The sequence below is a fragment of the Thalassophryne amazonica genome, chromosome 19, assembly GCF_902500255.1.
Source record: "Thalassophryne amazonica chromosome 19, fThaAma1.1, whole genome shotgun sequence".
Lineage (NCBI taxonomy): Eukaryota > Metazoa > Chordata > Actinopteri > Batrachoidiformes > Batrachoididae > Thalassophryne > Thalassophryne amazonica.
Window position 1 is genome coordinate 30,604,293 of NC_047121.1, and position 25,021 is coordinate 30,629,313.

General features: G+C 41.1%; 1 protein-coding gene across 1 annotated transcript in view; it reads left to right on the forward strand.

Moving 5' to 3' along the window:
- znf106a (zinc finger protein 106a) overlaps positions 1–25,021 on the forward strand; it is a 55,507-nt gene that overhangs the window by 20,723 nt on the left and 9,763 nt on the right. Inside the window, 10 exon segments of the mRNA XM_034194933.1 lie at positions 91–160; positions 1,104–1,258; positions 3,633–3,693; positions 5,555–5,842; positions 7,493–7,783; positions 9,368–9,670; positions 16,885–17,734; positions 19,151–19,200; positions 23,090–23,235; positions 23,405–23,539. Coding sequence (XP_034050824.1) covers positions 91–160; positions 1,104–1,258; positions 3,633–3,693; positions 5,555–5,842; positions 7,493–7,783; positions 9,368–9,670; positions 16,885–17,734; positions 19,151–19,200; positions 23,090–23,235; positions 23,405–23,539 — 2,349 coding nt within the window.

Here is a 25,021-nt window from a genome sequence, read left to right on the forward strand (position 1 = left end):
GCGATGCATTATAATTATTATATTTTCTTTTTTCCTACAAGCAAAACACAGGAAAGGTTTTTTTGACACTTTCTTCTTTCACATTCATAGGATGTTTTGAGCACAGAGACTCCATGCTTGGAGCACAACAGCAAAAGAAGAAAGATCAAATCCAAAAAAGGTTTGTATCGAAAGTAAGAATGACACATTTCCACTTTTTTTTATCTGCCAATACCACTCCAGTATCATTTTCTCTGTTCTAAATAAACTAATCAATTAATAAAAGCATTTGCCAGGATGCACTTTGTGAACATAGCCATCTAATAAAACATCAGCTCAAACTGTGTAACAAATACTCTACTCCTCTAAATAAAAACCTTCACAGCCCACAACATGACTCTTCTTCACAGCAGAAGACAGATTGGAATTTTTTTTTTTTTTTTTTGGTTATTGTATTTTCAACATCCAGTCAAGTCATTTAGACTAATGTTAAACATTACCAATCCAAAATAACATCTTGGCAGACCCCATATCTTAACATGACATTTTTAAATGTATGCAGTTCAGTGTGTAGTTTGGTTTTGTGTTCTATGATGGTTTTAATCATTTGTGATAGGATGAGTTTAAATTACTGTATTTAGCGGTCTATAAATTGCACATGTGTAAAAAAAATTGATTGTTGTAGTGTACTTTTTATTATTAGCATTTTTATTTTATTATTAAGAGTTTATTTTGTTTAGTGCTTTGATTCCTGTGAAAGTCCTATATAAATTGTCATTATAACTGATTAATAATGATTGTGATTTATTTTTATTATTTTTTTCTTCTTCTTCTTCCCGGTATACATGTGTGAGTTGCACTGGAGTATAACTCGCAGTACCTCCCAAACTAAAAAAAAAAATAATAATAATAATAATAATAAAAAAATAAACCACGGCTTATACTCTAGAAAATGCAGTAGCTCTTACCCACTTTTTCAACTTTATTAGAGTAAACTGACTGCAGCAGTGACCATTTTTAACATTACAAGATAAAATTTATAAGATTACAATGGTGGTCCTGCCATCTTTGCTGTAGTTTACCTACTAATAGTCTTTATACATGCTTGCTTTTGTTCTGCGTAGAGCGTTGGCAGATTGACGAGCTACTTTCTGTGTCTCTGCGGGAGGAGGAATTGAGCCGTTCTCTACAGACTGTGGATACCAACCTGCTCCAGGCAAGAGCTGCGTTGGAGGCCGCCTACATGGAGGTGCAGCGCCTGATTGTACTGAAACAACAGGTAGGTATTCTCCCAGAGGCGTGTCATGTATGTTGGCTCATGTCACTGCTTGAACTGTGTCACTGTCATGCCCTCCTTTTTCGACATTGAACGTAATGGTACTGGACTCGTCTCTTTGGTCTGGCATGTTGTAGTGTCCTAAGTATACTGTGTTATTATAGAAACTACCCTTCACATCATTAGTTTCTTAACATTTAGTGATGATTCCAAGATGACTGTCACCATTCTTCAAACTAAGTGATTATATTCACAGGTAACAGGTAACAGGTTACTTTATTTATACCCGTAGGTCAGTGGCGGCTGCTGGTCTGTCAAAGAGATGAAGCTCATTGTCAACTTACATCATAAAATTTGTCAATTGATTTATATGTAAATTCAGATAATGTAAAATGGTCATAACAGTCCCAAGTTGCACAAGCATTTCACAATTTATATCTCTATTACATACAGTATTTTAGGATAGCACAATTACCAAGTGGTTAGTGCGCTTGGTTTCAGTGTGGAAGGTTCCTGGTTCAAACCCCACCCCTGCTACATTTCTCCATGTAATGTGGAGTTGCATCAGGAAGGGCATCCGCCATAAAACTTGTGCTAGAATCAACATGCAGGTCCACCTTGGATCTGCTGTGGTGACCCCGAGTGAAAACAAGGGAGCAGCCGTAGGGACTTACTTTTACAAGAATATTATTCATGTTTTTAAACAAAAATGTCATCCATAATTTCAAGAAGCACATAGAACCTTTATTGTTAAACATACATGACAGAGTCTGACTGTTTCTTGGCATTTTTCCATGCAAATGTTATTTTAAAGATTGGCCAGCAGATGTCGCCATATGTAATTGTATCAAAGCTTCAAAACACTGAACCTTTGCTTCATATTGAGTCTGTGGTTCAAAACGCTTTGTTTTCTTCATCACTAATTTTCATGATTAAAATGCATCAGCAACTGCTAATTATTACCACATATGCCTTATAGAGTTATAATTATGAATACTTTGATGTTGTGTTGCGAACCGGGACATTAATTAACATGCATTGACTTTTAAACACTTACTGAAGAACTAAGTAGAGTAACTCGCCGAGATCTTCTCACATAACATTGTTGTCTCATCCAGTGTGTTTCTCTGTGCGTCTTTAAAACAGACTGATTTATAGCACACGTGAAACACTTTGGAATAAATTTAAAAATGCATAAATATGCAAAAATGTGCAAACTAATTCTCATTCCTATAGCTGTCAATCAAAACGGGATTCAGCTTTTCGACTGATCATCCAATCATTGTGCAGAACTTCAGTGTCCAGGCCCGCCCACAACTTCATTCACCCCCAGAGGTGCTCGGCATCCAGGTGCTGAACCAAATTGTGGCTTTATCCAATGACCGTCACGTTTCGTGGCAATGAAAAAACCTTTCCAGGCAGCCCCATTGAAGTGAACGGATGCTTGGCTTCTACAGGAAAATGCATTGATCACAGACGTATGAGAAAAAAGATTTATGAGAAGTTAACAAAATGGAGTCAGTCGATTTGTGATAAGTAGCAACAAACTTGTCTTCAAGATGAACATGTTCTAACACTTTTGACGTCAAAAGCTGCTGATCTTAGCTGTCAATCAAAACTGGATTCAGCCTTTCGACTGATCATCCAATCATTGTGCAGAACTTCAGCATCCAGGCCCGCCCACAACTTCATTCACCCCCAGAGGTGCTCGGCGTCCAGGTGCTGAACCAAATCATGGCTTTATCCAATGACCGTCACTTTCGTGGCAATGAAAAAACCTTTCCAGGCAGCCCCACTGAAGTAAACGGACGCTTGGCTTCTACAGGAAAATGCATTGATCACAGACAATATGAGAAAAAAGATTTATGAGAAGTTAACAAAATGGAGTCATTCGATTTGTGATAAGTAGCAACAAACTTGTCTTCAAGATGAACATGTTCTAACACTTTTGAAGTCAATGAAATGATAACAAACTACATATTTAGCCATTTAATTTTTTGAAATTTTAGGGGTAGCTGAGCTTCCCTTGCAGTCTTAGAGAAACCGCCTCTGCCATAGGTAGATTTACTTGCAGACAGCGAGATAAACATCCAACATCCAATCCACATACAGGGAACACACTGTTACAACACATATTTGACATATAATTATGTTACAAATAAAATACCATTAAAAATAACTAAGTAAAAGTAAAGGTAAAAGTGCTCAAGGTTCCAACAAGTCCAGGACATTTGAAAAGAACAGAACAGTAAAAGGCAGTAAAAATCCTTGTGCAATAGCTGCTTCTGTTGTTCAGTTCAATGATAGCAGCAGGAACAAAGCTATAGTCAAGAGCTGTCACCTTCTGACAGCTCTTGTGTAATGTGTTATGTTTCAGATGACTGGAGAGATGAGTACACTGAGAAAAAAACGTATTGACTTACTTAAAGGGATGCAAGGTAAGAGCTCATTTCAGATTTTTTTTTGTAATATTTGTAATAAGGTATCAAAATATGACTTTACACATTACAAGCTATATGTACGAGGTCTGTTAGAAAAGTATTGGACCTTTTTATTTTTGCAAAAACCTGATGGATTTGAATCACGTGTGCTTGCATGAGCCAACCTTGAACCTTCGTGCGCATGCAAGAACTTTTTCACGCCTGTCGATTGCATAATTTCCTGGTAAGCAGCCTTTGTGTGGGACATGTGCAGTGCGCTCGGCGGATTTTCATTTCAAGGAAAAAGATGGAACGACTGGAGCAGCGCCACATCAAATTTTGCCAGAAACTGGGCGACAGCCAGGTGGAAACCATTCGGATTATTCAGACAGCTTTCAGTGACGATCCTGTGGGCATCACACAGATTAAGGAGCGGTACAACTGGTTTAAAGCCGTCCGCACAACGGTGGAGAGCGAGCCACGCTGCAGTCGGCCATCAACATGCTGAAATGACCAGATCATTTCCAAAGTGAATGCTGTCGTGATGCGGGACCGTCGTGTGACTAGCCGAGAAATTGCGGAAGAGGTGGACATCAGCACTTTTTTGGTACACTGTGACAGAAGTTTTGACCATGAAAAGAGTGGCGGTGAAATTCATGCTGCTGCTGACGGCGGCGCAAAAGCGCCTCCGTGTTGGAAGTCTCACAGGACATGCTGTGACATGCCCACCTCTTCCACAATTTCTCGGATAGTCACACGACTGAAAAGTCACCGAAAGCCATCTGAATCATCCGAATGGTTTCCACCTGGCTGTCGCCCAGTTTCTGGCAAAATTTGATGCGGCGCTGCTCCAGTCGTTGCGTCTTTTTCCTTGAAATGAAAATCCGTCGAGCGCACTGCACACGTCCCACACAAAGGCTGCTTACCAGAAAATGATGCAATCGATAGGTGTGAAAAAATTCACGCATGCGCACAAAGGTTCAAGGTTGGCTCATGCAAGCACACGTGATTCAAATCCATCAGGTTTTTGAAAAAAATAAAAAGGTCCCATACTTTTCTAACAGACCTCGTAAATGAACAGTCTCAGAACTACCAACTGTTATGCAGTTGACTTTTGCTACTCTGTGTGCTGCTTTACAATACTGCTGGAACCTTAATTTCCCTGAGGGAGTCTTCCCAAGGGATCACTAAAGTTCTGTATAATCTAATCTATGTTGTTGACACTCCCAATATGCTGTTATGTACTAGAGCCCAAAAACTCTGCAAAAGCTTTCAAACTGAAAAACTAAGTGCAGTGATTAGAGCTGCTGCGCACAGCTCCATTGTTTTGTGTGTAAGAGATGCTCTGCCTGTTCCTGAAGGACTTTTGACAAAACAGAAAAGGCTAATTCCACCTCTTTGTATACGTTTGTGTCAAATGAGTGGTTATATAGGGAGACTGGGATGCTTCATGCGGGAGCATCAGGTGTCACACTGCAGGCAAGTGATTCATTTTCCTGAGCACGAGCCAGTGCAGAGCTGCCTCACTGATGACGATCCACATGATTGTTCTATTCCGAGCAATAGATGGTTACTTTTGGGAGATGAGACTGGATCACCAGTGTGACTGTCCAGTTGAATTGAGACTCAAAACAGTTTCATGAGGAACAGAAACGTGCAGCACCATTTTACACTCCCCAACCTGATGTCACCTTAGAAGACTGGTCCAGTACTTAAGAGTGGTGTGCACTTTAGCATGTTTTCTCCACAGTTAGGTCTCCTACTACTTCTACTTTCATATGGTCAACTCAGACTCAGGGTGATGCCCCACTTGTGACAAGTACAGTAACTGAAATAGCATTCATTTAAAATTTTGTGCAATTAATTTTTTTTAATACAGGTAATTTGGAGGAAACGCCTCAATTCAACGTGAAAGACAAAGAGGATTCAGTCAAATCTCTGCCAAATATGGGCTACTATATTCCTTCCTCTGTTGTGGATGCTGTAGCTGCCTCCATTGTAAGCCCGACTCCCCAGAGTGCACCTCCTCCCTCCTCCAGCCTCCCTGTGATGCCTTTAGCTATCAAGCAGGAGCCTCTGTCTCCTGACTACAACAGCACCGAGCTGCAACCTGTGGAGAATGAAAACCGCTGCAGTCTCAGCACAACTCCAAAACCAGCTCAATCAGGTGAAGACAGTCATTGCACGATAATGTAAATAAACTGTGACATTGTTCTCACTGCAATTCAGTCTGTGAAACACTTTGTGGCAAATGATGGCCAAACATTCAAACAGGTACTTTCAGCATAATAAGTTGATAAACACTGCAGAGAGTAGAAAGCACTTAAGATGAGCTTGATCTAAATCTATTATTTAAAATTGATTTATTTTTTACCACCCTGTTGTTCTGGGTGTGTGTCACAGCAAAGATACATGCTCAGTTGCAGTGCTTGTGTTCTATAGATTTATTTATTTGTTTGTTTTACATGCATCAGCAAGGGAAGAGCTGGTCTTAGAAATACTGAACTCCATGTATGCATTTGTGTGTTCTATCCTGACAAAGACTTTGTGCATCACGATGACAGGTGGTGTGCACAGTCTCTAAGACTTGGACAGGTTTAGTGCTGGGCTAGTGTTTTGATCTAGTTGTGGCAGTATCTTGACAGAGACTGTCTAGCTAAGTGGAACTTGGTATACAAGGTCACCTCACTAAGACTGCAGAAATTTCAAAGCATTGGGTTCATTTCAGTCCTAATTGTGGCCTGCAACACAAACCAACAAATGCAAATAGTAGAGAATATGCTGATTGCTTTTGACCTTTCAAACCGGGTCGTTTTATGACCATGATAGCTGAACTGCTAAACTGGGTACTGAACATTCATGTGATGTTTCACTCAAATCCAAACCACTTTGGGAGAAATGCTTTGAGGTTTTTGTGTAGTTTGTAGAATTGTAAACTTAGCTTTAAAAATCTAACATAAATATTCATTGAGGACATATGAGCCCATAATCCCTGAGTGCTCACCATAATGTAGATTTTTGTTGGTGACTCTGTAAAATAAAAATAATGTTTTATTGGGCTTTTGTGTTCAGAAAAGAAAATGCCCTAAAAATTGATGGTAAAGACAAAAATAAAAATTCCCACCTCTCACAAGATGGGACATCTGGCAGTATTTCCATGTCGCTGTTGGTGATGTCATTGCAAGCCAACGTTTGTGACACATGGGGTTGGCTGTTGAGACACATTATGTGATTTGTACAGGTGTGTCAGCTGTCACACCACAGCCAGTGCATATTTTCCTGAGCACGATCCACCACACAGCTAAAGATCCAAGCAGTCGGCCCACTCCAGCGGGAGGCTCACGTAACACCTGGTTGCAGCAATAGACAGTTCATTTTGAAAGCTAAGGATGGGCCACAGGTAGTTGGGTAGTTGACTGGGTAGTTGATATTTTTTTGGAAGATACTTGACCTCACTTGAGAAGATCAGGCCAAAAGAGAGTGCGACCTATGCAAAAACACAGTGGTGTCCACTTTAAACACTTTTTCTCCATAATTAGATTTTCTCCTACTTTCACATGGTCAAATCAGTCATGGCATGATGCCCTACAAAAATTACTTCTATATTGAAAAATACCATATTACAGAATCCAAAATTATATTTCCTTGAGTTTTTGCATGGATTTAATTTGAATTCATAAAGTATAATTTGAGGATGTTGCAAAGCTCTTTACAGCATCATACTCATTTTATTTTATTACATTATATCCTCCTGTGACAAGTGAAGTAATTTAACTAGATTTAAGCTAAATTAATTTATTTTGTGATTCTTATACAGGTAATTTGGAGGATGCGCCGCAGTTCAAACTGAAAGACAACAAAGAGGATTCAGTAGAATCTGCGTCACACATGGGCGACCGGTTTTCTTCCTCTGTTATGGACACTGTAGCTCCCTGTGTTCTAAACCAGACTCCCCAGCATGCACCTTCTCCTTCCTCCAGCCTCCCTGTGATGCCTTTATCTGTCAAGCAGGAGCCTCTGTCTCCTGTCCATAACGGCACTGAGTTCCAGCCTGTGGAGAATGAAAACCACTGCAGTCTCAGCACAACTCCAAACCCAGCTCAATCAGGTGAAGCCAGTCATTGCACAATAATGTAAATAATGTAGGACGTTGTTCTCACTGCAATTCAGTCTGTGAAACACTTTGAGGCAGATGATGCCCAGACATTCAGACAGGTACTTTCTGTTGTGTGGGCCGCTGAAGAGGAGGTACTGCTGGCTCACCACCACCGGATGGCGCCCTGCTTGGAGTGCGGGCTTCAAGCACAAGAGGGCGCCAGAACCACTGGGAGTGACAGCCGTCAATCATCCTCAACACCAGCTGTCACTCATCATCTCACCATCACCATAAAGGCCGGGTGGCGACTCCACCTCCTCGCCGAGAAATCTCCTACGATACAAGGTAATCTCTCTGCTGACTTATCCGTCAAATAATAATCTGATCTGTTTTGCAGCTGTTTTTTCCTGGTGGTATTTCCTTGACTGGATTTTCGGAGCTGCACGTGTGTATGATTGGAGGTGGAGGCTCTCCCTCCACAAGAATCAATAATCAAGGTTGCTGGGTGTGAGGATTCACACTCACTACCTTCTGTTTTTTCTGCCAGCAGTACCAGGGCCGACAACGGAGGACAGAGACCACCTGGGGACTCGGGGCTTGGCGGCTTCGGTGTTCTTCAGGCCGTTGGTGGTAGAAGCGGTGTGGGTCCCGGCTCTTCGTTCATCTGAGGTCTCCTATCTTCGAGCCTGCCCGCAATCCTCTTGTGTGTGATTGGCAGTACCTTTGTTTATTTTACGTTGTGTTCTTGTGCAACATTAAATTGTTACTCCTTCCCTTATCCATTGTCCGTTCATTAGCGCCCCCTGTTGTGGGTCCGTGTTACGACACCTTCCCAACACTTTCAGCGTAATAAGTTGATAAACACTGCAGAGAGTAGAAAGTACTTAAGACGTACGTTGATCTGAATGTTTTATTTTAATTTTAGAAATATTTTTCATTGCCATATGGATCTGGGTGTGTCACATGGACAGTCGCAGTAATTCCACAATCTAATTTTTTATTTTTTTAACTGCATCACCAAAGGAAGAGCTGGATTCTGTGCGTTTGTTTGTCGTTTGATGTGAATGTGATGTCTTGACAAAGACTTTGTGTATCAAGTTGATAGTTCTTGCACAAAGTCTCTTCACTGAGACCTTGGGCAAGTTCAGTGTCGGCATGTTTTGATTCCAATTGTGGCCACCAGGAGGCAGACTTTGTGAAACGTAAAACTGTCTAGCCAAGTAGAACTTGGTACAAAAGGTCACATCACTATGATTGCAGAAAAGTCAAACATTGGGTGTATTTCATTCCTAACTAAACATACCCAAATATGAAGAGTTCCAAACAGAATATGGCCCTGTTTTAAAATGATTGCCAGTGACCTTTAAAAGTGGGTCATGTTTATGACAGTGATAGGTGTACAACTAAACTGGGTACTGAACATTCATGTAAAGGTACATTCAAATCCAGAGCTGCAGATTCCTGGTGGTGGCTACAGTATAATTTGGCTTGTTTCAGAATTTTTAGCATCATGTTATGTTCATTACATTTTATGCTCCTGTGACAAACAATGTACCTGAATTAGTATTGATTTTAAATTTTGTGATTCTTACACAGTTTGTTTGGAGGAATTCAAAGTGAAAGACAACAATGAGGATTCAATAGGATCTGCACCAAACATGGACTACCATTTTTCTTCCTCTGTTATGAACACTGGAGGTGCCTCCATTCTAAGCCAGACTCCCCAGTGTGTGTCTTCTCCCTCGTCCACCTGCCCTGTGATGCCTTTAGCTATCAAAGAGCAGCCTCTGTCTCCTGACTATAACAGCGCAGACCTGCAGGCTGTGGAGAATGAAAACCCCTGCAATCACAGCATCACCCCAGAACTGCTTGTCACCCGTACGGCAGCCTCTCAAACAGGTGAAGCCATTTAATGCACATTGATATAAAATTTGGTGTAATCAGTGAGATGCAATTTTCTTAAATGTATTTATTTATTGCCAGATGATTGCCAGACATCTAGACAGATACAGTCAAGTCTGTAATTATTTGGACAGTGACACAGTTGTAATTTTGCGTATGTACATCACCACGAAAGATTTGACGTGAAACAAAAAAGTGCTTGTAAGTGTTGACTTTTAGATTTAATTCAAGGGGGGTTAACAGAAATATCACAGTAAGCATTTAGGAATTACATCCACTTGTATACACAGTGCCTCCTTTTTTAGAGCGCATGAGTAATTGGGCAGAGTACAATGTAAATGTAAGTATCATACTTTTAGAGACAGTTTCCTTTCGACAAGTCAGAGGATAGATGCATGAACATGTTCAAGTGACGGAATATGTCTTAGTCTTCATTTACACCAATCACTAAGAAATACAAACAGAATGGATGGCCATGCAGGATTGAAATAGAGTGAGGGAAGCTGTTACGACACCCAGTCAACTCTGAAGGAGAGTAGTGTATCCAGAAAGTATTCACAGCGCTTGACTGTTTCCACATCTTATGTTACAGCCTTATTCCAAAATGGGGTAAATTCATTTTTTTTTCCCCCTCAAAATTCTACTCACAACAGCCCATAATGACCAAATGGAAAAAGTTTTTTTTTGACAAGTTTGCTAATTTATTAAAAGTAATATAAAGCTTAGAAGTCACGTGAATATAAGTATTCACACCCTTTGCTTAATACGTTGTTGATGCACCTTGAGCAGCATTTGCAGCCTCAAGTCTTCTTGAATAGGTTGCCACAAGCTTGGTGCACCTGTCTTTGGGCAGTTTTGCCCATTTCTCTTTGCAGCACCTCTCAAGCTCCATCAGGTTGGATGGAGAGCATCGATGCACAGCTATTTTCAGATCTATCCAGAGATGTTCATTCGGATTCAGGTCTGGGCTCTGGCTGGGCCACTCAAGTACATTCACAGAGTTGTCCTGAAGCCACTTCTTTGATATCTTGGCTGTGTGCTTAAGGTCATTGTCCTGTTGAAAGATGAACCGTCACCCCAGTTTGAGATCAAGAGTGCTCTCAAGCAGGTTTTCATCCAGGATGTCTCTGTACATTGCTGCATTCATCTTTCCCTCAATCCTGACTAGTCTACCAGTTCCTGCCGCTGAAAAACATCCCCGCAGTATGATGCTGCCACCACCATTTTACCTATGGGGACCATGTTTCTCATGGTCTGAGAGTCCTTCAGGTGCCTTTTGGCAAACTCCAGGTGGGCTGCCATGTTTCTTTTCATAAGGAGTGGCTTCCATCTTGCTACTCTACCATACAGGCCTGATTGTTGAATTGCTGCAGAAATGGTTGTCTTCCTGGAAGGTTCTCCTCTCTCCACAGAGGAGTGCTGGATTCTGACAGAGTGACCAATGGGTTCTTGGTCACCTCCCTGAGTAAGGCCCTTCTCCCCCAATTGCTGAGTTTAGACCGGCGGCCAGATCTAGGAAGAATCCTGATGGATCCAAACTTCTTCCTTTTACAGATGATGGAGGCCACTGTGCTCATTGGGACCTTCAAAGCAGCAGAAGTGTTTCTGTACTCTTCCCCAGATTTGTGCATTGAGACAATCCTGTCTCAGAAGTCTACAGACAATTCCTTTGAAGTCCTGCTTGGTTTATGCTCTGATTGCACTGTCAAATGTGGGACCTTACATGTAGACAGGTGTGTGTCTTTGCAAATCTGTAGAAGCTGTAGAAACATCTCAAGTATGATCAGTGGAAACAGGATGCACTTGAGCTCAATTTTGAGCTTCATGGCAAAGGCTGTGAATACTTATGTACATGTGATTTCTTTTTTTTTTTTTTTTTTCTTTTTTTTTATAAATTTGCAAAAAATCTCAAAATATACTTTTTTCAAATTGTCATTATTGGGTATTGTGTGTAGAATTTTGAGGGGAAAAAACGAATTTCATCCATTTTGAAATAAGGCAGTCTTCTTCTTTGTCTTTCGGCTGTTCCCGTTAGGGGTCGCCACAGCAGATCAATCGTTTCCGTCTCACCCTGTCCTCTGTATCTTCCTCTGTCACACCAACCACCTGCATGTCCTCTCTCAGCACATCCATGAGCCTCCTCTTTGGTCTCCCTCTTCTCCTCCTGCCTGGTGGCTCCATCCTCAGCATCCTTCTCCCTATATACCCTGGGTCACTCCCTCTGCACATGTCCAAACCATCTCAATCTCGCCTCTCTGACTTTGTCTCCAAACCGTCCCACCTGAGCTGTCCCTCTGATATGTTCATTACTAATCTTGTCCATTCTTGTCACTCCCAAAGAGAATCTCAACATCTTCAGCTCTGCCACCTCCAACTCTGCCTCCTGTCTTTTTGTTAGTGCCACTGTCTCTAAACCATACAACATAGCTGGTCTCACTACTGTTTTGTAAACTTTCCCCTTCACTCTTGCTGATATTCTTCAGTCACAAATCACTCCTGCCACCTTTCTCCACCCACTCCACCCTGCCTGCACTCTCTTCTTCACCTCTCTACCACACTCTCCATTACTTTGAACAGTTGACCCCAAATATTTAAACTCATCTACTTTCACCACTTCTACTCCTTATAACTGCACTATTCCACTGGGCTCCCTCTCATTCACACACATGTACTCAGTCTTGCTTCTACTGACTTTCATTCCCCTTCTCTCCAAAGCATATCTCCACTTCTCCAGACTAGACTCAACTTGCTCTCTACTCTCACTACAGATCACAATGTCATCTGCAAACATCATAGTCCATGGGGACTCCTGTCTGATCTCATCTGTCAACCTGTCCATCACCACTGCAAACAAGAAAGGACTTAGAGCTGATCCTTGGTGTAATCCCACCTCCACCTTGAATGAGTCTGTCATTCCGACTGCGCATCTCACCGCTGTCACACTATTCTTGTACATGTCCTGCACTACCCTAACATACTTCTCTGCCACTCCAGACTTCCTCATACAATGCCACAACTCTTCTCTTGGCACCCTATCATAAGCTTTTTCTAAGTCCACAAACACACAATGTAACTCTTTCTGTCCTTCTCTGTACTTTTCCAACAGTATTCTCAGAGCAAACATTGCATCTGTAGTGCTCTTTCTCGGCATGAAACCATATTGCTGCTCACAGATCTTCACCTGTTTTCTAAGCCTAGCTTCTACTACTCTTTCCCATAACTTCATGCTGTGGCTGATCAGCTTTATGCCTCTGTAGTTACTCTAGCTCTGCACATCACCCTTGTTCTTGAAAATAGGAACCAGCACACTTCGTCTCCACTCCTCAGGCATCCTCTCACTTTCCAAGATTTTATTAAACAATCTGGTTAGAAACTCTACTGCCATATCTCCTAGACATTTCCATGCCTCCATTGGAATGTCATCTGGACCAACTGCCTTTCCACTCTTCATCCTCTTCATAGCAGCCCTCACTTCTTCCTTGCTAATCTCTTTTACTTCCTGATTTACTCTCGCCACATCATCCAGCCTTTTCTCTCGCTCATTTTCTTTATTCATCAACTCTTCAAAATATTCCCTCCACCTTCTCAGCACACACTCCTCACTTGTCAGCACATTACCATGTGCATCTTTTACCACCCTAACCTGCTGCACATTCTTTCCAGCTCTGTCCCTTTGTCTGGCCAATCGGTACAAGTCCTTTTCTCCTTCCTTACTATTCAACTTCTTGTACATCTCGCAATATGCCTTTTCCTTTGCTTTTGCCACTTCTCTTCTCGCCTTACGCCACATCTCCTTGTACTCCTGCCTACTTTCTTCATCTCTCCAACTATCCCAAAACGTTTTCGCCAACCTCTTTCTCCTTATGCTTTCCTGGACCTCTTCATTCCACCACCAAGTCTCCTTGTCTTCCTTCCACTGTCCAGATGTCATACCCAGTACTGCCCTAGCTGTCTCCCTCACCACATCTGCAGTACTTTTCCAGTTGTCCAAAACTGCTTCCCCTCCAACTAGTGCTTCTCTCACCTGCTCGCTAAATTTCACACAACAGTCTTCCTCCTTCAGCTTCCACCATCTGATCCTTTGTTGAGCTCTCACTCTCTTCTTCTTCTTTACCTCTAAAGTCATCCTACAAACAACCAGCCTATGCTGTCTAGTGACACTCTCTCCTGCTACCACCTTACAGTCTGTGATTTAGCTTGCATCTCCTATAAAGAATGTAGTCCACCTGTGTGCACCTTCCTCCACTCTTATATGTTACCCTGTGCTCCTCCCTTTTCTTAAAGTAGGTATTCACCACAGCCATTTCCATCCTTTTTGCAAAATCAACTACAATCTGTCCTTCCCCATTCCTATCCTTGATGCCATATCTACCCATTACTTCCTCATCACCTCTGTTCCCTTCACCAACATGCCCATTGAAGTCTGCTCCTATCACCACTCTTTCATGCTTGGGCACACTCTCCACCACCTCATCTAATACACTCCAGAAATCTTCTTTCTCCTTCATCTCACAACCTACCTCTGGGGCATATGCACTGATGATATTCATCATCACCCCTTCAATTTCCAACTTCACACTCATCACCCTGTCAGACACTCGCTTAACCTCCAACACACTTTTAACATACTCTTCCTTTAAAATGACCCCAACACCATTTCTCTTCCTGTCCTCACCATGGTACAACAACTTGTACCCACCGCCGATACTCCTGCTCTTACTTCCCTTCCACTTGGTCTCTTGCACACACAATATGTCTACCTTTCTCCTCTCCATCATATCAGTCAGCTCTCTCCCTTTACCAGTCATACTACCAACATTCAAAGTCCCCACTCTCATTTCCACCCTTCTAGTTTTCCTCTTCTCCCACTGTTCGTGGCAACGTTTTCCTCCTCTTCTTCGTCGTCTTCGCCCAGCAGTAGCCCATTTTCCACCGGCACCCTGTTGGGCAATAGCACCGGTGGCGGACGTTGTTAACCCGGGCCGCGACCGATCCGGTATGGGAATTCGATTCTGAGTCTACATAGTTGGGTTGGCTTGTTTTACGCCAGATGCCCTTCCTGACGCAACCCTCCTCATTTATCCGGGCTTGGGACCGGCACTCAGAATGTACTGGCTGCACACCCCATGTGGCTGAGTTGAACTATGTTACTCCACTATGAAGTTGTATAGCTAGTAATGTAACAGACAAAAGTTATACCATGCAGTTTATCAAACTACAGCCACAGAAGTACAGTGCATCTAGAAAGTATTCACATTTTTCCACATTTTGTTATGTTACTGCCTTATACTGCCTTATTTCAAAATAACTAAGTGGAGTAACATAGTTCAAAAAGGAAATCTCAGATTTCAGCTGCAGTTTGCCAGAAGGCACACCGGGAACATGAGCCAAGGTTTGATATGTTTTCTTGAATGAAAATCCTTCTCCGTTCCACTGAACCATTAAGCTGTGATAGGTATTGCAGCAGTTTCTCCAGTCACAGCCATAGAAGCCTATGGATCCTCAGAGTTGTCTTTGTGGCTTCCCCACTAGGTTCCTTATAAAAAAAAAAAGACATATATAAAATAAAAACAAAGCAGCTATGAAAGCGATTATTTGTATTAAAAAATACTGACTTAAAGTTTTCCAGTTACTTACGAAAATGAAGGCATGATGTATTCAAATGACTGAAATTTCTAAATGATTAATATTTTTTGTTGACCTCCTTTAATTCAAGCTGAAAGTCTTCATTGCAAGCACATCTTTAGAATTTAATTTCAGATCCATTGTGGTGGTACAGAAAGCCAAAATTGCATTTCTTTCCAGTTATTTATGGACCTGGCTGTGCTTTCAGCATATAGACACATGATATAAGTTTATAAACAGCACATAGAAGAGAAAGCATTGCAAATATGCATTGCTGTAAATGTGTTATTTTACTTTTAAACATGTTTCTTAGCATCTGGTTGTGTCTCACAGTCCCAGTTAGTGTGTGTAAAATGTTTTTGCCTGCGTCACTGAAGGTGGAGTTGGTGTAGGAACCGCTTGACTCTGTAGGTGGGTCTGTGTGGTCGATCTGTATGCAGTAGTCTGACAAAGACTTCATGTATAAAGGTGATACGTGGTACACAAAATCTGCTCACCAAGACCTTAGACAGGATTTGGCCACCAGACAGCAGAGATGCTTAATCACAAGAGTGTTATATAAGAAAAGCTAGAGCTTGCCTTTTGAGTATATGCCTAAGGAGATGTCAGCGTCATTTTTAACTGAGTCACCAAACCAAAACAGCACTGCTGTGAGCCTACTGTTTCTATGTAATGAAAGCTGTGAAATTTCATCCATAATGCCAGACACCTGTGCTTGCTACAGATGTACAAGCCAAAGAAAGAAAGAAGGCACTATTTGCTGATGACATTGTTTTCTTGTTACCACAGTACTGCATGCACACATAGACATATGCAACGCCACGTCTGCAAGTACTGACATTAAAAAAAATCTTCAGAAACAGCCATGTCACTACTCAAGCATAATTATATTCCTTTGCCCGGGTAACATATTGTCTGTAAGCCCAACACATTGCATCACAAAGGTACGCTAAAAATTATATAAGGCCACAGCAGACTCCATTGGCTGTGACTCTCTTTGCCTCGGTCTTGGAGGGCCGGGACTCAGGGGAGGTGGACTCAGCTACAACATTGCACATTGCTTCATGATTGCATGAACTTGACCCAAAGTCTTGTTGAACTTGGTTTAACTGTGTGTTGTTTTGCCGTACACTGTTCCTTTCATGAGCTCTACTTGGTATGCTTTAGTTGCTTCAAAATACATGTTAGTAGGGTGAAGAAATTCACTTTCTCATCACAGTTTACACTCAGACTGTTACATCCAGGTACTCTGCTTCATCTTTTCACCGGTCTGAACATCGGTTAGGGCTCCTTATCAGCACACTCGCACTGTGGAAACAGTGTAGGAAGTGCATGCTGTTCTTCTCTTGTGCTGGACGGCTTAAACCTACTCGTATGCGAGAACGGCATCATTTTTGGTCATATTTGATACTGTCAGTTATACGCTGCTAATGCATTGCACAAGTTGGAGGTTGGTCTCGGCAGTGCAGATTAGAGTAGGAATTTCTTTCTTTGAAATCAGCTAAATATAAAGGTTTCTGAGCAGATTGTGAAAGTGCTGAACAGTGTCTTGCCCTGAGATAGTAACTTAAATCTTTGATTTACAGATCCTGCACTCAGCTCCCAATCACCTCCAGAAAGAAAGCCTGAGCTGTACCAAGCTAACCGAGAACAGGAACGGGAACGTTTTGAAGAACCTGCACAGTGTAAAGAAAGCTTGTCAACACTGGATCAGATGATGGATAAGGCCATACAAACCAGCAGGGATACTTTCACTCCTTTGTCTGACTCCAAAATGAGTATAACTCTCTCCACCGCCAGCAGGATGAGCTCTGAGGGTGGGAACCTTGTTGACTACGCAGCTACTCAGTCTTGTGAACCCTCCTCAGTGCCTTCTGTTTTTAATGAGCCAGCCTCCCCGCATAATATGAGGAGTGGAAAGCGTGTGAGGAAGCTGAAGAAGAGAAGGGTGTTGGAGAAGGTCCAAGGACCAAAGCAGCCCGAGAGTAGTGACACTGAGATTGACGGTGAAGCTTTGAGACCAAGGTGGACTCGAGCACGCAGGAGACCCAGTGGTGGCTCTCAGGTCAGTACTTCTACTCCCCACATGGCTGTGGAAAATCAAGAGGTTCACGTGGCCATCGAGGGTAACAAGGAAGCTTCAGAGCTCCTGCATCCAGCCATCACATTTAAGAAAGAAGTCTTGGAGTCCCACAAAGACATGACAGAGCTTCCTGAGTCAGCACCCACTGAGCTGCAGAATTTGAAATCAGAAGAAAGCATAGAGGTCACTGCATCGTGTCAGCAGCTCCCTGGAGATGAAACAGTCCCGGTTCCTTTTATCACTCCACCCCAGTTCACAGCCTCGACCACATGTGTGCCACAGACCCTGGCTTGCAATGAGATCCTTTCCAACAGTGACATGGATATATCCCCAGACGTCCAATCTTGTGAGAGGTGAGAATTTAAATTTTTGTCTTTATCATCAAATTTTAATTGTTTTCTTTTCTTGAGCACATAACCCCAATAAACCACTGATCATTTCATTTTAAAGAGCCACCACCAACAATTCACCATAGTTCACCTTGAGCATTCACAGTGGTACGGATTGATATGTCATTAATATTTGTAAATTAGACTTAAAAGCCAACTTTATAAAAGTTTCAAAAACAGCCATTTCTCACAAATTCTTTGGATTTGAATGAAACTATATGAATGTTCAGTACCCAGTTTATTTGTGCATATGTCATTGTCATAACCTCAGCCCAGTGTTCAAGGTCACAGGGAATCATTTTGTGAATAATGGCCACACTTTGTATCGTTTGCGTATTTTTAATTTGTTTTGACATACAGTACAAATGTATTAACCTAAATAATTTGACAACCCTGATTTTCAAGCCTTTTTTTTTTTTGGCTTAAAAATACTTTAAGAAGCCCCCAAAAAGCCAGAGTACACTGCATAAAGCAGTATTGCAGGCAACAAAGTGGTTTAATAAAAACAGTGCAAACTGGTCAAACGTGGCTACCCTGATCATTATGTCAGGTCAGTCAATCTGTTTTTGCGTAATGATGTAGGATCGGCGTACTTTGCAGCGTACAAGTACTCTGTGGAATTTTCAGACAGGTATATACCCACAAAAGGTTAAAAACAATCTTTAAGAACTTTGACGGTCAGCAACGAACAGGAAGAGTTCCGTAACATGCATCCGATCAGCTCTTACTTTGGAGTCTGGTCCAAGAGAAAAAAGGCTGAAGTAAAAAAAACACATGACGTGGTGTGATTTTGTTGCTCTCTTCATTACGATCAAATATTTCCTGAAGCAGTTAGAGTAGAATAGAGTAACATGGCTCCAGGAGGAGTTGCTTTGTGCAAATATCAACCATATTGTTGCATTCGGGGAGGACTTCACTCCAATACAGGAAATGGAGCTCAAGGACTCCTTGGAAAACTGTGAATAATTTGTGATTCATTGTGTTATTTGCGAATGCTTCTTGTTAAAGTTGTGTAGATAAGTGATTGTGTTGTTAAAATACAGAAAAGCGCCACTCGCCCCATGAGTGTAACTAATACCTGAGAGGATGACGTTCCCTTGCTGTTTCCTGCTCTGGGTGGTTGTGCATAAAAAGCAGCGCACACTTGTGTAAGGAGTCAAAGACAAGAGGAGCAAACTGATTTCACGGGTATTTGGCCTTACTTGCTGTGGTGGTGTGTGGTGACGTTAAAAGAAAACTCCCAGCATCTTATATTTGGACTAGTACAGTCATTTTGATCAGGATGATTTGTGTGGAATCTGAGCACTGATCCTTATCAGCTTAAGCACCGAGAGCAAAAGAGCAGTAACTGTTTGTTGTTTCCCTCTTTTATTTCCACAGTGATATGCAGATTTGCAATACACCACCAGAGAGAACTAGAGCATCATCGGGTATGATTTCTCTCCTCATCTATACATGATGTAAGATGTGTTCCATGTGTGAATGAGGGACATTTGCTTTGAGAGTCCTGGTGCTGTTGCAGATGTGGACACATCCTCCTGAGACCCAGAAAAAGTGTAGCAATTTTTTTATTTGTTTGTTTTAAGTGGAATGTCCTTTACAGTGGACACTGGAATCTAGTGCTAACTGTAAACACACACACACACACACACACACACTCTTCTTCAACCGCTTATTCCAATTAAGGGTCGCGGGGGGCTGGAGCGTATCCCAGCAGTCATAGAGTGTGAGGCGGGGTACACCCAGGACAGGACACAGTCTGTGTCTGTCACAGGGCCACAAACAGACAAACAAACACATTCACATCCACTCGCACACCTACTGACAATTTAAATATCCACCTAACCCGCATGTTTTTGGATGTGGGAAGAAACCCATGCAAACACTGGGAGAACATGCAAACTCCACACAGAAAGGTCACAGGCGGGAATTGAACCTATGGTCTTCTCACTGTGAGTGCTAACCACTAAGCCACCGTGCCACCCTGCTAACTGAATAATTATTTTTTTTAAATAAAGCTGTGAAACTCTTGTCCCTTACAGAGGAAAAAATGCATTGCTGAGTCTCAAGAGAATCTTGTGAACATGATAAGATGGTACCAATAGACACTTCATAATAATTACAACATATGTACCTCATGACGAGTAGGGTTGGGACGACTAATGAAAATCATTAGTTGACTAGTTGGGTACCATTAGTCATTGATGAATCGACAGCTGGTCTGCTCTGTGTCAGCCTGATCCCGTCAGATCTCAGAAGCTAAGCAGAGCAGGATCTGGTTAGTACTTGGATGGGAGACCTCTTTGGAACACCAGCAGCTGTGTGTTTCTCCAGGTAAAACTGGAGTTGCATCAGGAAGGGCATCTGGCGTAAAACTTGTGCCAGTTACCAGTGTGGATCTGGCTGTATCCACTGTGGCGACCCTGAACAATACCAGGAGCAGCCGAATGAACACCACCAGTCTTTGATGAGTCGACTACTCAGCAACTAAATTTGACATTGAATGAATTTATCCAGTTTCGAATCATCGTGGTGAAACTCAAACGTGACATTTATTTGAACAAATATAAGCACAAAATCACAAATACAAAAACAGTATTAGTATGAAGACGATACCTGCATTCATTTACTAGGTAGAGACAACCCATTTGAGCTGACTAACTCACCTGCCGAGGTTCACGCACTTTCTTCACTGAGTGAAGGGAGTGGGGGCAGCTCCAGCAGGTCTATTCTTTTAAGAGTTAAATGAACTTAATAAATGGCTTTCAACTAATCGACTCAAAAAATTGTTGACTAGTCGGATGTTAGATAGTCATAGTCGACTATTACGGCTAGCTCTCCCTTCTCTAAAGACGAGTAGATGTGCTGCTTAGATATTGATGGTCTTGTCTGCATAAATCTGCTTATTAATAAGGAATAATCAAATTCTTCTCATGATAACTCAGGGTTCTCCCCAGACAATGGAACAACGGCGTAGCGCCATTATACTGTTATCACAGCGCTGTTATATTTTTTTAATGCAGTCAGTCTGTTTGTGTTGAACGGACTGCTTGCCTGCTTGTCCCTCCCCCGCTGGCAGCCAGCTGAGCAGAGCCACAGCGCCGCAGCTCAGAGAGTAAGAGAGCACAGCGTCTCTCAGTGAAAGAACAAAAACTTCCAATAAAAGTCTTCCAATAAAAAGAGCTCCTTCTGCGTGCATAGCTAGTGACACATTAAGGCTTTATTTTACAGATGAAAGCCTTCATGTTTCCGAAGTTTGCTCAAATAAGCAGCAAAGACGATGTGAGAGTGACGAGTCTCTCGTTCACTCACAGAGAGAGGAGGAGCCAGCGAGAGAGGAAAGAGAGAGAGAGAGGAAGAAAAAGTATGCAGAGCAGACGCTACATGCTGTAAAAAAGCAGCGAAACAATTTTAATCAACGATCATCTTCACCACACAGCCTTACTGAAACTGTAAAGTGTGAAAAACTGATTCAGAAAGTTTTTCCATCCAGGGTTCCATCTTTAAAAGAGCAGATTTACTTACAGAAGTTTTTTTTTGTTTTCTTTTTATTATTGTTGTTTATGCACCAATGGCACCAGATCAAATTACTTCTAAGTGAGAACTTACTTTGCAATAAATTTGATTCTGATTTGACAATCAAATCAGTCCAGGTTTACCTGTTGTTCAAACAAGACAATTAGGGGTTATATTGTTTTTTATAAAGAATGCAGTCCCACTCAGAAATGTTAAAAAGAAAAAACTAAGCTGTCAACATGACAGAAAAACTGCTTGTCTTACTGGATTAATGGTTTATGTCCATCAGACATTAATGAGTTTTTTTTTCTTATTTATTTTATTAACTTAGACAGAATGTAAATATTCTCAATTTTTTATTTTATTTTATTTATTTTTTTGCAAAAATACATTGTTGCAGTGAGAATGGCACGAAAATTACATCTCTGGTAGTTTTGATGTTTAGCTATAGCACTGTGCAAAAGTGCATCACGTTTTGTCTTCATTCGTAGTTTGTCAGTAAAAGACCACAGGTGAAATAAAAAAAGAGAATTTTGTCAATTTTGTTAAAGTATAGTATATTAAATGGTGTGGTTGCTTTAGTTTTAATGGTGCCAAAAAATGAAGTACTTCATACAGGTAGAAGAAATCCCTGATATTCTATAACTGGACATGTTCAACAAAATGTAGGCAAATAAAAGGATTTAGTTATTTTTCTACTTCATCATTCTCCAAGTCTATGGGGTATTTGCCGGGAATAATAATAATAGACATTTTCGTATTTATCAAAGTCATTTCTTATTTTGTAGAAATTGTATGTCAGACTTCATCTTGAATATTGTGTTCAAGCTTTTTCATTGTTTTTAAAAACACAGGGATGTATTTGGAAAAACTTCACAGGAGACTGGCAGATTTGAGCTATGAAGATAAATGACAGGAATTAAAATTGATTTACACTAGAAGACCATAGAATTAGGGGAGATTTAATTGATGTTTATGAAGTTGTACATGAGTTTTTTGGCAGCAGTGTATGCTAATGTTTTTTTTTTTCTTTCAAGACAGGAACACCATGAACATTAAGAGGTCATTGTTGTCATTTATAAGTTAAAAGATGTACGTCGTAAAAATAGCACGATGGGGTATTTTTCATAAATTTGTATTTGTTTAAAAGAATAACTAATCAGCATTAATTGATACTGGAATGGGCTTTAAGAACACGGTTACTTATAGTCCAGTGCATGAGTCAACAAAAACAGCAAACAGGGATAGTCCTCAGAATTGTTTTAAAAATAAATAATAGTCACCTGAGACATTTATTTTGTTTAATGCTTTGCACTCATAAATTATTTGATATTTAGAAGTTTATCATTGTTTTCACAATATATTTGCCTTTCTATTATTTTATCATCCATGAGATGTTTGTGCAGTACTTTAGAAAATGAAAACATGAGATCATCTCGTGTTTTGAGCCAGAATTAGAAATCTCATATTCTCTGAGCAGTCTGAAATAGACTGTGCTGTGCCTTATTTACTTTTTATGGGCAGGATATTCATAGAGCCATGAGTGGATGTGCATTGATGCTGCACAGCACATTGAACCCATTAACAAATGGACTTGGCTTTCCTGGAATGTGTACATTTAACCATTGCCATACCCCAATCCATGTTGTTTTTTGTTTTTTTACACACCTCAGGGTCATACACATCTGCAAGCCTGGATTAATTATCTGAGCTGGTTCATACCCGAAAGACTTACATACAAAAAGAAAAAACTTTAAAGTGTGTTGTACAATTTTCCGCCTTTGTGCTGTGTTTGTTCTACAGATGGGACTGCTAACGCTGATGAGGATGAGACGCCCACTGAGGGGGTGTTTGAGGGCCACAAAGAGGCGGTGAACTCTATGCAGATCAACAACAGGCTGCTGTACACAAGCTCAGGAGATCGGACTGTCAAAGTCTTTGACCTGGTGGTGGGTGTTGATGAAGCACTGTGTGTTTGTTGGGATGTCAAGCACCTTTTTAGAGACATTTTAGTTGAAGGTTTTAAACACTAGGGTTTGCGGCGCTATTAATGATTTCAGCATTTAGTAATTTGTGATCCAGTATAGTGGTCTTGCAAGTCTTTTGTTTCTGTTACAGAGTCATAAATGTGTAAAGGTGTTTGAGGGTCACAGCTCCAAAGTGAACTGTCTGTTGGTTTCTGCGGCTCCCGGCCTCCGTCATCGTCTTTATTCTGGTTCCAGTGATCAAACCATCCGCTGCTACAGTCTCATGGTAATATATATACATATATCACATCATTTTCTTCTACTAATTGATGATTGTTATAGTTATAAAGATATGAATTACTCACTCTTTAGCACAACTGTATGTACATTATATGTGAAGGACAATTAGTTACGGTTAAGGCTATAAGTTTTCATGTGACCAAACAGTGTGTGTTAAGTTAAATACATTGTCTACTTCATGTAAAGTTATTTCAAAATAATAGCTACATGATAGATTTATTTCAACTTTTGTATGTCACAGCTTTCAGTTGGTCAGGTATTTCCATAGACCAAGTAATTTCCTCTTTAAACACCATAGAATATGTTAGATGAATCCAGAACATTATTTAATTCATTTTGCAAGCTTCTGAGGGACTATTTAGCTTAAATAGGAGTCAATAATAGGACTTATTTGGGAAATCTTTGACCGTATTCAAGGGCCTACCTGAAGAATCATTGTCTGCTTGCATGTAAGAACAGGGGAAACAAACCTAAAGAATTTAAGGAAATGGTCAAGTTTTGCCTCTCTACAAGTGGGTTTTGTCTTCCGGCAACACCTCGGAAAAAAAAACCTGACTTGGGCCATACAGACTTTACCTCATTGAGGGAGAAAGCCCAAATTAACACCCAGGAATTGACCATTAGATTCTGCCCTTTCAAAGTTTTACTGGAAAAATTACAAAAAGCTGAAATTAGTGGAGCTACTCTTCAGAAAAATAAATCTCAAGGGGGTCTGGAAGCACCAAATTTTCTACATTACTATCTGGCTAACCAGATACAATACTTGATCAGATGGATTCATCCCAACCCAGTCCACAGCTCCTGGATAGAATTAGAACAGTTAGAATGTAACAACATCAAACTCTCAGATTTACCCTTTATTACTACTTCCATTAAACGCTATAAATAAATAAACAAAAATCCATTGATTTCTTCCACTCTGACTGCCTGGTGGAAAACTTTAGAAATTACAAACTCACTAATGGAAATCTGTATAGATGCTCCTATTTGGCACAACCCAGACTTTAAGATCAATAAAGTAACTCTTCATGTCAGCACATGGGAACAGAAAAGAATCACACATCTTCACCACCTCTTTCAAAATAACATGTTCATGTCATTTAATAACTTGATGCAGAGATTTGGAATCATACGAAATTTTATTCATTGCCATCAAGTAAAGTATGCAGTGATGTCAAAATTTCAGATGCATCAGTGCCCACCAGAACCACCCACATTAGTGACAGACATCAAAACCCTCCTTCCAATAAAGAAAACCTTGTCGAAGGTTTCATGTAATATCATGCGTGGACTCGGGCGATGGGGGAGCAAAACCCCATAGCCAGGAAGCACACAAGAGTGTTTTTGCTCCAGCCCCTTGTCTGGGGGCCGGATCCCGCCCTGATCGGGCTCGGTGGTCCCTGCCCGGCCTTTGGGTTCAGTCGTGCTGGCTCCTTCACCCCTCGTCCCCGCTGCCGCTTGCTCCTCC